Source organism: Rhinolophus sinicus, linkage group LG04 (assembly GCF_036562045.2).
Source record: "Rhinolophus sinicus isolate RSC01 linkage group LG04, ASM3656204v1, whole genome shotgun sequence".
Classification (NCBI taxonomy): Eukaryota; Metazoa; Chordata; class Mammalia; order Chiroptera; family Rhinolophidae; genus Rhinolophus; species Rhinolophus sinicus.
Genome location: NC_133754.1, coordinates 57,380,904 through 57,397,566, shown reverse-complemented (window position 1 = coordinate 57,397,566; position 16,663 = coordinate 57,380,904). Strand labels below are relative to the sequence as shown.

Below are 16,663 nucleotides of genomic sequence, written 5' to 3'. Positions count from 1 at the left end.
TTGGATTTATCTGGTTGCTTGCTTCTGGTGTCATTAAACTTGTTCCTCTGTCTCTTATATTTCCTATAAATTGGAAGTTACAACCATAACTGTGGTTCAGTATCTTTCACAAAGTACATCATAGATGATGATGCATAGTTTGTATTATACTTTACAAGGAGACATATACTTTCTGCCTATCTCATAATTAGTGTTAAGACTAACTCCTAGGTTAAGATGATGACAGCTTTATCTCTTCACCTATCCAGTGGTAAATTTAGTGGTATAACCTGTGGCCATAACACACAGCAGTTATAAAGACTCCTACCTATGACCTTGGCTCCTTTAAAGATGGTCTGTAATCAGCTACATTAGAACACTGTAATTTCCAAAGAGTAATATTTTTGCGCTGGAATGGACTTTTTGGTTGTGTCATAATTCTTTCTTGGAAGCCCCTACTATTATGTATTAAAGTGAATTTGTTTAATTAACAGCCATAGTAACTACCCTTTATGTTTAACCTGATACAGATTCTTTCTGTGTATTAAGACTTGCTGTTCAGTATGTCAATAAAATAATAGTGAAAATAATAGTAGTATGATTTCTTTGGTTCATGGACATTCTTAGGTTTGGAAAAACTAGCCACGGGTAGTAATATATCCACAGATGTACACTGTTAAACTTCTAGGCAGAGTAGCCACTGTCAGGACAGGGCAGCCTGGCCTGTTGTAGAATTAGACATGGCCTCTGAATGCTCAGGGATGCTCCCAGCTTTGGGTAACAAGAGGAGCTCCAACTAGGCCAGAAGAATACAGTATCCAAAGGGAAATTATAGAAAGAAGATTATAAATTGTGAAGACTAACCCAGGCAGCCTTCTAAACAGCCCTATGAAGAAGGCATTATCATCATCCCTGTTTATAGATGAAGGTCCTCTTCCTCTGTAAAATTCTACCCTCAAGGAAAAAAGAGTGAGGAAGGTTCAGGCTTCCTGTTTCTCCAGCAGGATAGATGTTCCTGCCACCAAGAAGTACCCAGTGAGGGTGTGTGGCTGTTCCTCAACAAGCCTGCTAAGCATGTGCTATGCTCCAAACTAATACCCTCAAGAGGGCTCCAGTTTTTCATAGGGAGCCTTATGGGTATTTTCATAGGGAAAAGTCTTCATGGTCTGTCCCATACAACGCAGGATGCTTAGCATATCTACCCCTCGGCCATATGTGACAATAGCATCCCCAGTCATTGTGGCAACAAAAATGCTCTGTTAGACATTTCCAAATACCAACTAGAAATAGCATGTGTATGTGTGTTTGTGTGTGTACGCACATGCATGGCTGTGTGTAAACGGGGAGCAAGCTCCAATTGAGAATGGCTAGTACTGCTGAAGGGTTTAGATGACAGTTCCAAAGTCAAAGTGGGGGATGGGCAACAGGCTATGCTCAGATGTTGTACCCCTGTTCTTACTGTCCTTTCCCCTCACTACACATAAGAAGCACCTCCTTGGGGAGAGGGTGCAAAAAAAAAAAAAAAAAAAAAAAGAAGCTCTCCCTTATAACAAGAGACAAAGAAGGACTGACTGAGTAATCCCACTTCTGGGTTTTTACCCTGAGAAACCCAAAACACTACTTTGAGGGGACATGTGCATCCATAAGTTCATTGCAACGTTGTTTACAATATCTAAGATATAGAAGCAACCTGGGTGTCCATCAATGGGTGACTGGATAAAGAAGAGGTGGCACATATATACAATTAATTATTACTCAGCTATAAAAAGGAACGAAATCTTGCCATCTATGACAACATAGATAGATCTAGAGGGTATTGTGCTGAGTGGAGTAAGTCAGATATAGATAAATGCTACATGATTTCATTTACATGTGGAAACTACAGAACAAAATAAATGAACAAACAAAACAGGAACAAACAACACAAAACCAACTCGTAGATACAGAGAACATTTTGATGGTTGCCAAATGGGAGGGGAGGTTGGAGAGATGGTTGAAAAAGGGGAACCAAGTAAGAAGTACAAATTGGTTAAGAAGTTACAAAATAGTCGTGGAGATGTAAAGTACAGCATAAAGAATATAGTTAATGATATTGTAATCACTATGTATGGTGTCAGATAGGTACCAGATTTCTCGAGGTGATCACTTGGTAAGTTATATAAATGTCTTATCTCTATTTTGTACACCTGAAGCCAATATAATTGTATGTCAACTGTAAGTGAAAAATAAAAATAGAATAAAAAGAGAACTTAGCTATCTCAAGGGGGGAAATGGGAAACCATCCTATCAGCATTGAGCAATATTAATATAAAAAGTTAAGTACATTGAAAAAAAAAACTACAGGCACACTCTGGGCCTTGCGGGAGGTTAGGGTTGAGTGGGGCATCCCAAGTATGTGCTCTCTAGGCCTTCAGATGGTGCTGTAAGGGTAGAATTCAGTAACTCAATAACGTAATTAGACTTAGCTAGTTTGCAATTTGACTCACCGCATAGGTCAGTTATCTAGCCACTTGTAGTTAGATTGTTAGTTTGCAGTTTCATCCACCCTGAGATTCAGCTATTTCCTCTTTGTTTCTCCCCTCACTGATTAACTGAAGAACTCAGTTTATTCCCTTTCTCAAGGCTACCCATACCTCGTTAATCTATTTAATGAACAGAATCCTAACCTGGAAAGGGCAATTTCTTAATCCTCTGGTGGTGGTGGCCAGTGCAAGTCCAGAGTCCAGGGATAACATTATCTTAAAACAGACCAGACCCCAGGATGGATGTCAGACCTCGGACCTGCCTGACCCACTCCCCCTTTCTTTTTTTCTTCTTGTGTGCTTATAAAACCATCTGCCTGGTCTAGGAACTGCGGATGTTTGGACAGGAGTCCACCATCCTTCCAGCATTCTGGCATTCTGAATAAATCTGCTTTTCTTTCCACCAACCATGTCTTTCACTTTTTAATGTTTTCAAGTGGCGGGCACCCAGACCTTAGCACGGTATGAGTGCCTCCATGGTTCTCGGAGTTACATCTTCCTCTCCCAGCTCTTGCATCTCCCTCCACGTGACTTTGCCCTCATCTTATATGTCCTCACCCAACAGAAGGAATCAAGCCCCAGTTTATTTAGTCAGAGGCTACAGACTAGTGACCCTGTACACAGGTTCTGTTGAGCTAACACAGAGACTTTTTTTTGTTTCTTAATTTAGTTGCCACATTGCAAAACTAGGAGATTTTATATAAAAAGCTGAAATTGCAGTTTATCTTGAAAAACTGGAAGATCAAGCCCCCAAATCCACATTCCAGTGCTATGAAAATGGATTGGAGCTCAGTGGGAGCAAATTAGCCTTTCCATGAGCACAACGCTCCAATCTGCCTCCTATAAACTGAAATGACCCACCAGCCCGTGGAGCAGTCTCTTTGCACTTCAGCATCTGCTAATGTCAAATATTTTTATTCTCTACGCATTTTGTGCTGTCAGCCAAAACAAGTGCAAATTGATGGGGCAGTTAGAGAGAAGAAAGCCTTGGATGTTTCCACTTTGACCCATGACTTATAGTCCCAAACATGTGTGCTATTCAACTCAGCAATGACTGATCTTATTCTGAAGACTCATATATAGTCCCCATGCGCTATTAGTATTCCCTGCCTTCATTAAAATAAATGTTAACATTACAAGAAGCCCTGGCCTTTCTAAAATAAGAGAGCATTTGCTGCTTCATCTCTCTAAACTGGTTTACATTTCAAAGCTCTCTTTCTCCTTCTGACTACTGACAGTGAAAGATGCTTTGTTTCCCTAGCCTTATAAGGTGGGCATGGGGTCAGGAGGAGAGAAGATGGGCCATCCCAGTTGATTTACTGTCTTTTTCTTTTCCCATCTCATGAGATTGAATTATACAGGGGTCAGGGAAATAGTTCAAGAGTCAAGAGATGTGGGTTCTAGAGTTGAATTTGTCAGCTACACGATCATAAGCAAGCCACTCTACCACTTGAGATAAAATAAAATAAAAATTAAGCTAAATAATCTGAGTTCCATTCTACCTCTAAAAGTCATAGAATCTATAGTTCTGTTCAGATACACAAAGACGCCCCCATGCACACACACACATACATAGAGATATTGATAATTAAATCATAAACAGAATTTCAAGTCAATTCTAAAACTTAAACATCTCAATTAACAAAGAGATTTTTAATTCTTTACTCCCTTCAAGACCCTTTACACATTTTCATTCTTTGCCTCCCTTTGCTCTTCTGAACAAATGCTGTAATTCCTCTTTTATTCGAATGCTTTTCATTTCTTTTAAATGTATGTTGTTAAATTGTTTACTTGTGAGTACAACATCCTCTCTGCCCTGAGGGTCACTGAGCAACTTCTGGAAAGCTGGGCTGGGAAGTCTGACACATGTTCACATATAAAAGAATCTCTTAAGAAGCCAGGATCCGGGTTTCCCTGCCCCTGGCTGGAAGCACTTTCCTCCTATCTTCCTACTTTGCAGTTCTTAAAAGTCTTCTTTTTATATCTAATAAGGGATTAACTCAAGAAAATATATAGAACTACTACAATTCAACAACAAAATCAAACAACCTGATTTTAAAAAGGGCAAAGGAGTTGAATACACCTTTTCCCAAAGATATACAAATGGTCAATAAGCACAGGAAAAGATGCTCACCATCACTAATCACTAAGGAAATGCAAATGAAAACCACAAGATAGTACTTTACACACATTAAGATAGCTACTGTCAAAAACCAGAAAATAACAAGTGTTGGCGGGGATGTGGAGAAAATGGAGTCCTAGTGACTGTGGGTAAAATGTAAAACAGAACAGTCACTGTGGAAAACAGTATGGTGGTTCTTCAAAAAATTAAAAATAGAATTGCCACAAAACCCAGCAATTCTGCCTCTGGATATATGAAGGTCAGACAATGAAGTTTGCAATCTTTCCACCGTGTAAGCGTATATACTCAAAAGAATTGAGGATGGCCAGCTGTCTCAGGTGGTTAGAGCAGAAGCTCTCAACACGGTTGCTGGTTGGATTCCCGCATGGGATGGTGGGCTGAGTCCCCTGCAACTAAAGATTGAAAATGGCAACTGGACTTGGAGCTGAGCTGCGCCCTCCACAGCTAGATTGAGGAACAATGACTTGGAGCTGATGGCCCCTGAAAAAACACACTGTTCCCCAATATTCTTTAAAAAAAAAAATAAATAAATAAATAAAAAGGAAGAATTCTGGGGATGAATGGTGGTGATGGTTACACAACAATGTGAATTTATTTAATGCCACTGAACTGAACACTTAAAAATGGTTACGATAATAAATTTTATGCTATGTGTATTTTAGCACAATTAAAACACTTTAAAAAATAAAATTAAATATCTATTTGGTGTGATAGTAAAAAAAAAAAAAACCTATCAAGTATAACAACCAACTCTCACTCAAGATAGAAAGATAAAATATAGATACTTCAAACACAAATACGACAGGGAGTAAAAATACTTTAAAACAAAGTAATTCAAATTCAAAACCTTTGCCTGGCGTGCCACAAAGTGCCTGATGCTCCAGTATGAGACAGACAACGAAGAATTAACATGTGGTAATTGAGAGTGTGGTGTATCAACACATCAGAAATAATGCAATCTTAAAAATTATACTTCAACACTGTGAAACCTTGTGGAGAAATGTTGCTAATATGGTGCTTTGAGAAAACAGCAAAATACGAAATTAAAAGGTAAAACTGAAGTGTGAAATTACATGTGTCTGTAGACAAGGACCAGAAGGGAAAAGGCAAAAATGAAATGAATTCCTTTCTTAGGGCAGATGTTTTTTTCTACTTCAAAATACACCTTTTAAATTGCTATAATATTTATACAATACATAAGATAATAGAGTGGAATAAAACAGAATTCCTAAGGTGCTCCCTCTCAGAAAAGGAATTGCTCTAAACGGTACAAGATCAGTTTCTTAGAGAAGAAATAAGTTTATTTTCAGTCTCAGCTACAAAGAGCAAATGGAAACCGCTGACAAGAAAAGACAACAGGTTGCTTCAGTTTGCCTGGCCACACCACACCATGTTCTCCCATTTTGATTGCTCTAGTCACATTCCCCACATGATATCTGGTCCTGGAGATCTTTGTATTTATGACTTTTCCTGAAGAGCTGCAAGTGCTTGGGGACAGAACCTATTTCTGTTACCTGTGCAATGCCTAGCACAGTGCCCGGTTACCCCTCAGGTTTCTTGCCCGATGAGTGCTAACTGCAAACAGCCTGCTGAGATTGGCTCTGACCGTCTGCTATTAACGTTTCGCCAATTAAAGTAACAAATAATGCTGGTGTGTGAGCTACATCACAGAGACATGCACAGGAAAGCAAAGCCTACAGGAGTTCACAAGCACTGCAAATGTCAGCAAGGTCCATGTTTCAGAGTTTCATGTCTGGCATGTGTCATGGTACTGATCAGCAGCATAAACAGGAGGGACAACAGAACCCCTTTTTAGTGTGGCTTGATGTTGATTACATGGTTTGCTGTATTATGGCTCATCACGTCCCTGGAGGCTGAACATGTCCAGACAAGACAAGCCTGTGCGTGCTGCCAGTTCTGGGCTCCAGTGTTAGCACACATCTCAAAGTACTTTTGTGCTACAAAGGAGGCATTCAGGCTCCTCGTGTGCAATAACGTCCTTTTTTTCCATCAGGTCATCAGCTTCCGTAGATGAGAGACTTAGATGGGAAGCTTTATGTCCCTTTCCTTGCTGTAGGAAACAGAACAAATACAGTGTCTGTAAATTTCAGAAGATAAAATCCTTAAGATTTTCCTGTGTTTCCAAGTAGTGGCTGTAAAAAGAGCCCTGCAGTTCCAAACACACAGACGGTTATAAATATCCAAAGAAATACTCTGTCCACCACCATAGCTGCATACTTCCAGTCGTCTTCAACCTGAAAAGCAAACAAAGGTCAAAGCAATTGTTAAAAAAATCAGCACCATAGGAAATATAGTCTATTTCATAAATACGCTTCTTCCTTTTCAAATATTTTCCGGGTGACTTTTAAAGCAAATGTTGGTATTATTCTGGTTAACCTGTGTCTCCTGTATAGTACACAGTAGAGCTTTTGTTTTGTCTAAAGAGGGTGGATGCACAGGCCCTCTTAGTGCCTCCTGCAGCTGGCTGCAGAGTATGCGGATCTCAACAAGTCAGGATTCTGTGGGTCACAAAGCATCTTTCCTAATGGCAAGAAATGCTCCCAAGAAATAGCTGGTCAAAAAAAAAAATAAAAAAAATGCAACTCTTGTCATTGGCACCACTGTATACCTGACCCCTTGGCAAGTCTGGGAAATAGGTTTGAGGTATGTGTGGTACGATGGAGGATGTCCTTATCAGGCACAGGAAGCCCGCTAGACCTCAAGGTCATACTGTTTATGGAGAAATCATTGCACTTCTCACGTCCTTCCAGGTCCTAGCCTCCAACCTTCTGCCCAAGTCTCCCTGGTTGTGTCGTGAGAGCCCTACCTGGTGGTGATTAAGTGAACAGCAACTCTCCCCTAGATTTTATGGTGTCACCATGGAGGTGAGTTCTGGGCTCACTTGTCCCTTGATGCCTCCCCCATGCCCTGCTTGTGTGACATGCAGTCACGGTATCTTCCCCTGCACCAACAAGGCAGACTTTAGGTTTCGCAATATCCTTTCACTAGGACACATGGATGCTGGCAGTTGCAGTATGAGGTCAAACCAGACACCTGGCATGAATTTTCAGATGCCCTCAGCTAGTCATCTTATGGCATGGAAAACTGGCATGATTTTCTTGACTCGCTCTTTGGAGGATAGGGGCGGTCATGTTGCTTTAGTTAGACTCTGGGCAGCAGGAACAGAATATGTTGATGCTAAATTTATCCCTGAGGCTCAATCAGCACCTAAGTCCCTCTCCAGTAGTATAAGTGGGATTGGAGCTGCGGAGGACTCACTCCTGCTTTCCTCCACTGCTCTCAGACTGCAAACTGCTCTGCGGTCATTTCTCCTTCCCCTCTGGGGGCAGCTTTTCCCTCTCCACCCTTTTGTCTGCCATTGTTTCTTGTGCAGGAGCTCTTGGTTTCATTTACCAAGGTCACCCTGAATGTTTATTTTGACCAGATTTCACTTAACATTTCTGGAGGTGGAGATTTGCTTTGGGGATACATGTTACCCCACCCGACCCCAGGACAGTCTACCCACAACTGCATAGTAACGGAACTGGATCTTAGCCTAACACTGCCTGTCTTATAAACAGAACTTACACTGAAAATATGACCATGTCTATAAAGTGCCTCTAGGTCTGCTGCAGGTGGACAGGCTAGAGAAGACATACATTTACCTCCTTTGTTTCATTTTGGTTCTTCATGTTTTCTGCTATGAATTGAACACTACTAATCACATCTTCAACTTCAGGCGAATGCTCTGAATTTTCTGTCATCCACTGTAAAGGCTGATGACTTAATCTTCTCTTTCTGGTGGCAAGGTGACATGATTTATGACAGCGGCAGCATTCTTGAAGAAGTTTGGGCTCTTTGCGATTGCCAAACATGACTTTGGCAGGACAACGGGAAATGCCTTTGGGGTTTTTATCATAACTTGTCTTTCTCATCTTGTCCAGAGGCCTTCTCATCATCAGAATCTGGGGTAACAGGTGGAGGAAAACCATCTTCACCCACTTGGGCATGGTGTGTGTTGTTGGGGTGCGATAGTGTATGTTCAACACAAACACAGTCACCGCGATGGACAGGGTGACAAAGATCATGGTGAACAGTAGGTACTCACCCACTAGTGGGATCACGAGAGACGTGGACGGGATGGTTTCTGTGATTACCAGCAAAAACACAGTCAGAGAAAGCAGAACTGAAATGCAAAGCGTCACTTTTTCACCGCAGTCAGAAGGAAGGTAAAAGACCAACACGGTTAGAAATGAAATAAAGAGACAGGGAATGATCAGATTAATGGTGTAAAACATCGGCAGTCTTCTAATATAAAAAGAATAGGTGATATCTGTGTATATCTCTTCACAACAGTTGTATTTTATGTCATGCTTGTAGCCAGAAGCATCAACAATTTCCCATTCACTGTTTTCCCAAAAATCGTTCATATCCACTTTAGATCCAATGATTAGAAGATCAATTTCAGCTTTGTCATACGTCCAGGAACCAAATTTCAGGGAACAATTTTGATGATCAAAAGGGAAAAAAGTGATATCCATAGGACAAGAACTCTTAAAAATAGCGGGTGGAGTCCAGGTTATCATGCCATCATATTTAAGAAGAGCTTTTGTTTTGCCTTCGACTTGGAAGTCGCCAACAGCACTGCAAGGTAAATCAGACACCATTAGTAATGGACCCCTGCTATGGGTCAGCATGCACCAAAGGCAACTTTGGAAAGACACTGCTTCTGTCAGACACCCATACTTGTTGTAGAGAACAATGTCGGGCTTCCAGATCTTATCCGCAGGAACACGAAGAGTCTCAATGCCATCATATTCCATTGGGTCCCAGCGCAATTTATAATCATTCCAGATCTAAAGGAAATAGAAGTCAATTTAAAAAAATTTTCTTCCAATGTTAATTCTATGTTTGTTCATCAGTTTTTTGTGTGTTTTTTTTTTAATTAAGTTCTTATTTGAAGAGTACATTAGTTTTTATCAAAAGTTGGGAGAGTAAACCCATGGAGAATAGGGGGCTAGGTAGCTGAGCTGATTTTGGAAAACATAAATTACCTAATGGATATTCGATAATTATCTGTTGTTTATTAATTAGCTGGCCAAGGTTATAGGCTCAAATTCCATGTTCCATGGACAATAGTCATATTGGAGTAGCAGCTCAGTTCTAATATTTAAAAAGATAGTTCAAGTGTACGATGATGAGCTTGTTACAAAATCTGCGTAAAAGATTAAGACAAGAAGAAAGAACAAGATGGTATAACATAAAAGAAGCTGGTGAAAATCTAACCCACATGTTGTCGTGCTTAACTACTGACTTCTCTAGGCCTAGTGCAGCAGCATCAAAGAATAGGCAAGCATCTGACTCTGGAGTTCAAAGTACAGATAAAAATAGAAGACTTGAGAGCAGAAACCAGAAAGGACAGAATCTCTATATCCCAGAGAACTTTGTCCCTAGGTTTCTGCACCTGCAAAGCTTGCATCAAGCCAGCTGTTACCAGAGCTGAGCTTTAGGCTTTAGAAGTAGGTAATAGTCTATGCTGTATCATAAGTTGCAGATGGAAGAGGGAATGCTAGTAGATTTTATCCATTAGGCATTGTTCGGCTGATACACAAGTAACATAGATCGAAGAGAAGGACATGTGATATAGACACATACGTGACGTAGCCACAAATTGGTTTCCATGATCTGGTTTACTTCATCCTGTGAAGAAGAAGCAACACTTTTAGCCTCAAATGTACTTGCTAATAGAGGTGGATCCCAGAACAAGAATTACAACTAAAAAGAGCCAAATCTGAGTTATTCATGCTATTAGAGGAAAACAAAAAGACTGAAGAGGCAGCTTATAAATAAGCAACCAGAGGGCGGCCAGTTAGCTCAGTGGTTAGAGCACAGTGCTCATAACACCAAGGTCGCAGGTTCGATTCCCACATGGGCCAGTGAACTGCGCCCTCCACAACTAGATTGAAAACAACGACTTGACATGGAGCTGATGGGCCCTAAAAAAAACACACTGTTCCCCAATATACCCCAATAAAAATAATTAAGAAAAAAAAGCAACCAGAAATACAATATTTCCATATCTGGTCTCAATGCTGATCACTTTCAAAGGAAATGTGACTTAAAGACTATTTCAAATCTGATTTAAGTCTCATCACTTCTGTGAAGACTTTCTGAACACCACGGCTCATAAAGTTTTCTGATTCTGTGAAAGGAAAGAAGGGAGAGAAGAGAAAACGAGAGGGAGGAAAGGAGGGAAAATACTGTAGATGGTGGTAGGTATCTGACTCTCATATGAGGGTTACCTTGTGACCTGCAAATTTTAGCAGAGACCATGTCAGTAAGTCTATGGCTGTCAATCAAAAATCAACTAGCTCTGCAATCCAGAAAGTTCTCAAAAGTAACTGTCATAAGCATGTCTCAAAGACAACTTCTCTCTACAGTACACTGTGTTCAGAGAACTAAAGTCAGGTGGCAATATTGTCCTGACAATATCGCTGTCTTCCCACTTATACTTTCACAGGCTGATAAGCTCCGTGTGGTGTGAACACCCTCACAGGTGTCAGCCAACTTTATGAATCAGGATGTGGTCTGGCAAGTTCTGTTTTCCATCCAACTCCAGACCACATCAATGTCCATGGGCACTGTCATCAGACAGCCCAGCCAGAGGAGGCCAGAGACCCACAATACCATTCCACATTTCTGGGACCATTACCCTGTATCTCTTTCTTGGGAAAATAAGTTAGATGACACCCCACCTGCATTAAAGGATTTGAGTTACAAGCTTTAATAGATTAACTTTCTAGAGCAACAGAAACTGAGATCAGAAAGGTCAGGTGGGCTGCATTTTACAAGAACTTCAAGTTTGTCATTTCAGATATGCCAGGCCATCAAAAACACTGGCTTTGTTCCAGATCCCTGTAGGGGGAACAGTGGACATACTTCTATACTAAAAAGTCATCCACACAGAAAACTTTATGGCAAAGGTCATTCTGTATGGCAGCAAACACACTTCCACATAGAAGTCTCTGGTCTCTAAGGCCATCCGCAGACCTCACCATGGCTCAGTGACAACAATGAATATGTCCCCACATGAGAACAGATAGCCTTCAATACATCAATAAGAAAGGCTATATAGTAGACTGAACTCTTTCTCCTGAAAAAAAAAAAAATTACTAAAGACAAAGAGGGACATTACATAAAGACAGAAGCATTGGTCCAGCAGGAAGACATAATGATCCTAACTGTACACACATCAAACAACAGCCTCAAAATACATGAAACAAAAACTGATAGAGCTGAAAGAAGAAACAGACAAATCCCAATTATAGTTGGAGGCTTCAATACCCTCCTTAGCATCCAATAGAACTACTTAGACAGAAAATCAGCAAAAATATAGAAGATCTGAAAGCATAATCAACCGATAAGATCTAACAGATATATATAAAACACTCTACTCAAAACACCAACAGGCACATTTTTTTCCTTGTCATGTGCCATCAAACAAACCTCAACAAATAATTGAAATCATGCAGTGTGTTTTCCGATCATAATGGAATCAAACTAGAAATCAATAACAAAACTAGAAATCAATAACAAACTAGAAATCAATAACAAAAAGACAACATGAAAATCTCTAAACACATGAAACTTAAACAACTCCATGGGTTGTTTAAATTTAATAGTCAAAGAGGACATCTCAAAGGAAATTCAAAAAATACATAGAACTGAATGAAAATGAAAACACAACATATCAAAATATGAGGGATATAGCTAAAAACAGTGCAAAAAAGAAAATTTATAGCATAAAATGTTTACATCAGAAATGAGGAAAGTTCTCAAATCAATAATTCAAGTTTCTACTTCAAGAAATTAAAAAAGAAGCACAAAATAAACCCAAAGCAAGCATAAGGAACGAAAAATAAAGGGTACAAATCAATAAAATTGGACAGGAAAACAATAGAGAAAATCAACGAAACGAAAAGCTGATTCTTTGAGGGGAAAAAAAACCCAACAAAATCGATAAACCTCTGGCAAGATTGATTGACAAAAATAAAAAGAGAGAAGACACAAATCACAGTTCCACCAATTTGTGATTGTATGATCTTGGGAAAAGTCCCTTAACTGAGCTTCTGGCTCCTCAGCTATAAAATGCAGCTGATAGTCACAAGTGTAGACACAGGGTCTAGTACGTCACAAGTGCATAATGGAGTTAGCTCCCTTTGCCTTCTCCCTACAACTTCCCCTTCACCTCTTTGTTTCATAAACTGGTTCTGAAATCTCTTCCAAAACAAACAACAACAGCAACAACAACAACAAAAACAAAAAAAAACCTGCCTTGATGTGAATAATTACAACATCGGTGGGAAAACTGTCTCCCTCCCAGTGGGACAGCTTCGAAGGGCCAGCAGCTATGTATATTTTGGCTTGTTCATATTTTCTTAATTTCTCGTATTTACCATGTACAATAAGTGGGACAATGTTTGGGAACTGCTCTGAGCCCCTCAGAGTCAGGGCTCCTTGAGGTGAACACATGGTGAACTTGAGGCACTTACCACGTTGGCCAGCTGTGTGATGGCCACTTCAAAATGCACCGTGACGGGATCGGAAACATTTTCCACAGGCCTGATGAATTGGTTATAATGAGAAAACAGTTTGTGAAAGAGTCTCTCCTCAGACGCACAGCCTGTACAGTCTGCGTGGCCAAACAGAAGGACGAATTAGAGAAGCAGAGAGAGTGCTGGCAGGTGAGAGGTTCTGGAAGCTTCCATGACCGAGTAAGGGCAGTGAGGCGTCCAAGATAAAAATAGTAATGCCTACATCTCAGGACTAGTGTGATGTCAACTAAAATAATGTTGGTAAGAGCACTTTTAAAAGTCTAAGGCACCACAAAGGTAAAGGAATAGACATGAGCTTCAATTTTCGTTTATGTCACTCAACGTAACACACAATCTCACGGTTCCAGTAATTAAGGAAGAGTCCTGCCCTTTCTTGTCATAATACTGATTCAACTGCCCTGTTTCTACAACTCGTAAGGTGTTTACTGGGGAAACTTCACCAAGCAATCTGAAATAACTAGTAATATCATTAAGGTCTTAACAAGCCATACTCCTTTTAAAAATCACCTTTAAAATTCAATTATTTTGAGGTAAAAAAGAAAAACAAAAGAAATTCAATTATATTGGAGAATAGTGAGAGCACAAAGTTTTTAAGGAAATTTACTTAAAATATTTTTTAAAGAATTCAAACTCATTTCTTAAAAAATAGCATTTTTAGTCATTAAATGTTGGACAACAGTTTAATGTATATCTCTTTGTATTTTTCAAAGAATGCATTAAGTGTAGGTTACTTGCCTTCATTTGACATAATTCATTAATACCCTCCACCCCCCACCCCCATGCTTTCCCTTCTAGAATTCAAATTTGACACCAGAAATACTATTCTACAAATTCCACAAAGAGATTTATATCCTGAAAGAAAAAAATTAAAGGGATTGAATAACTCACTAGGCAAAAATGAACAAAAGGACAGGTGTTATATTACAAAATAAAGAGTTGTTCGACAAATGCATTTAGCAACACTGAGATTTCAACAGGAAAGAACAATTTTAAATGTAAAGCAGCATTCTTGCCATCATAATGAATAATGATAGAAATATTTCTACTTAAAATAGACAATTAAAAAATCCTCCCAATTACCCATTTCCCCCCCTTTGAGACTTTTCTCCCCCTTTGAAATGTTTTAGATAAACCCTCCCTGAGTCTCAAAGAGCAAGTCCCCTGCAAAGACGACAGCACGTACAGATGTGCTTTTGTTCAGGCAGAGCTGCGTTGTCGGTTTCTAAGTCTTAACTTTTAACATGAATGATCTTACTCTTAGGACACATTTCAGCATGGTCATAATGACGTTTCCCAAAACAACGATGATTACCTACAAAATGGAAGGGTTCATAGACTGAGAAATGGTATCAGCTAGCTAATAAATTACAGTTCTGAAAAAATATTAAATACAAATACAAACAAATAAGTTGAATACTTCCATAGCAGAGATGGATAGAAAACTGCATCATTACTATTATTACCATATTTTATTGGGAAAATAAAATAAAATGTGGTTTACAATGTTTCACTGTCCTCTCCACCCTAACCTCCAAATCCCATCTTACATGTTAAACCTAACCAATAAAAAATAGATTAACAGTTGTAGTAATTCCTATGCACACACCGTACATATTTAACCATAGACTATTTCTTTTCTCTGCTCAATCAAGCACAACTAGAAAAAAGAGGTAAACACATGTAACTAAAAAGCGAATGTGAGATAAAGCAGAAATAAAACCTACCTTTAAAGAAAGGTATGAATATACACAAGCAGAGACACACATCAAAGTGAAGGCATCCCTGACCCTTGCTGGTCAGCATGATTAAAACAATTTGATTTCTTTTTCTAATCAAAGGATTATGGAAAACAAAGAGCTATCAGACAGCCACTCGCATCAGACCTTTAAATCATCAGAGTCCCACTGCAATCCATGCGTGTCTTCTGTGAAATAAAAACATTCACAAACATAACATGGTTCTTCCCAATATCAGTCTGAGGCCAACAAAAAGGGCAAATAAAAAGGGCTCAATCTGATGTCAGATGAGTCATCACATTTCCTGTCATCCTAGATCTCTTTCCAAGCAAAAACGGTGAAGAAAAGCAGGGAGGGAAAGCTAGGCAGACAGGGCTGAGGGAGGACAAAAACATTGCCCTGGCTTAGTAGAGCTTTCTGTAGCGCAGTCTCAACCATAATCCCTAGGGGAATAAACACACATTTGCTGAGCTCCAACTGTAGGTAAAGCGTAAATCGGGTCCCAAATAGTGTATTCTGATTCACTGTGTTCTCTAGTTAACCAAGGCTTGACTTTGTTATTACAAAACTTTCTAAAATATGAATCCCCATTTTTGTCTTAATAACTGTAGTTTAGAGAAAGCAGACACAATTTGGTTTTGTCTGACCCCTGGGCTTCTAGTGCTTTGTCTTTCTGAGTTCAGTGATCATCATCCAGGACTTGAGATTAGATGTCGGAGAACGAGAGGAATGATACCGAGCACAGGATGCCACCTGGACAGTTCTATGTTTATTTAAACACCCTGGTCATCCATCATATAACTATAGATAGTTGACTGTTATCCAGCCATGAGAAAGAAGGAAATCTTGCTATTTGCAATAACATGGATGAAACTGGAGGATGTTATGCTAAGTGAAAGAAGCCAGAAAGAGAAAGAAAATATTGTATGGTATGACTTATAAGTGGAATCTAAAAAAGTTGAACTCATAGAAGCAGAGTGGTTGCTTGAAGCTGGGAGTGGGAGTAATGGGGAGATGTTGGTCAAAGGGTATGAACTTTCAGTTATAAGATAAGTAAGTTCTAGGGATCTAATGTACCGCATGGTGATTATTGCATACTTGAAATTTACTAAGAGAATAGCCTATAAGTGTTCTCACCATGCACACGCACACACACACAAATGGTAACTAAGTGAGGTGATAGATATGTTAATTAGCTTGCTTGTGGCAATCACAATGTATACATATATTGAACCATCACATTGTATACCTTAAATATATTTTTATTTGTCAATTATACTTCAATAAAGCCAGGGGAAAACAAGAGAAGTTAGATCCAAAGATGATCCCTCAGGCCCTTCCCATCCAAACCTTTTAAGACCACGTCACAAATATAGCACATTTTGCAATTGTACAGAGTTCAAACTAATGACTTTCTTCAAAATTCTATTAGCCTCATATCTATTGAGGGAATGAAAGAAGAACTAACATTTATTTAGCACTAAGCTTAAACCAGGCACTGGACTGGGTGCTTCAGATATGTCATCTTAAGATGTTACTCCTGGTCTCCCCTTAGCAGATGGACTTTTATCCTTGGCTGAAGTGTCCTGTGAAGTTTGGAGAGAACCTGAGGTGATAAACAGAAAGTCTGGACAACATTTTACTATGATGGATAAAGTGCCATCTCAC

General features: G+C 39.4%; 1 protein-coding gene across 2 annotated transcripts; it reads right to left on the bottom strand.

Annotated features, from left to right (window-relative positions):
• Positions 1-5,919: 5,919 nt before the first annotated feature.
• CHRNA6 (cholinergic receptor nicotinic alpha 6 subunit) lies at positions 5,920-15,390 on the bottom strand. 2 transcript variants are annotated; one of them, XM_019742027.2, is made up of 6 exons: positions 14,984-15,389; positions 13,197-13,336; positions 10,300-10,344; positions 9,391-9,500; positions 8,310-9,288; positions 5,920-6,899 (listed from the first exon to the last, which is right to left on the bottom strand). In XM_019742027.2, exons 1-6 carry the CDS (start codon positions 15,060-15,062, stop codon positions 6,768-6,770), a joined length of 1,485 nt encoding a protein of 494 aa, XP_019597586.2. In that variant the 5' UTR covers positions 15,063-15,389; the 3' UTR covers positions 5,920-6,767. The 2 variants fall into 2 exon arrangements, with proteins under 2 accessions (XP_019597586.2, XP_019597587.2); XM_019742028.2 differs by lacking the exon at positions 10,300-10,344 and having other exon boundaries at positions 14,984-15,390.
• Between the last annotated feature and the right edge of the window lie 1,273 nt (positions 15,391-16,663).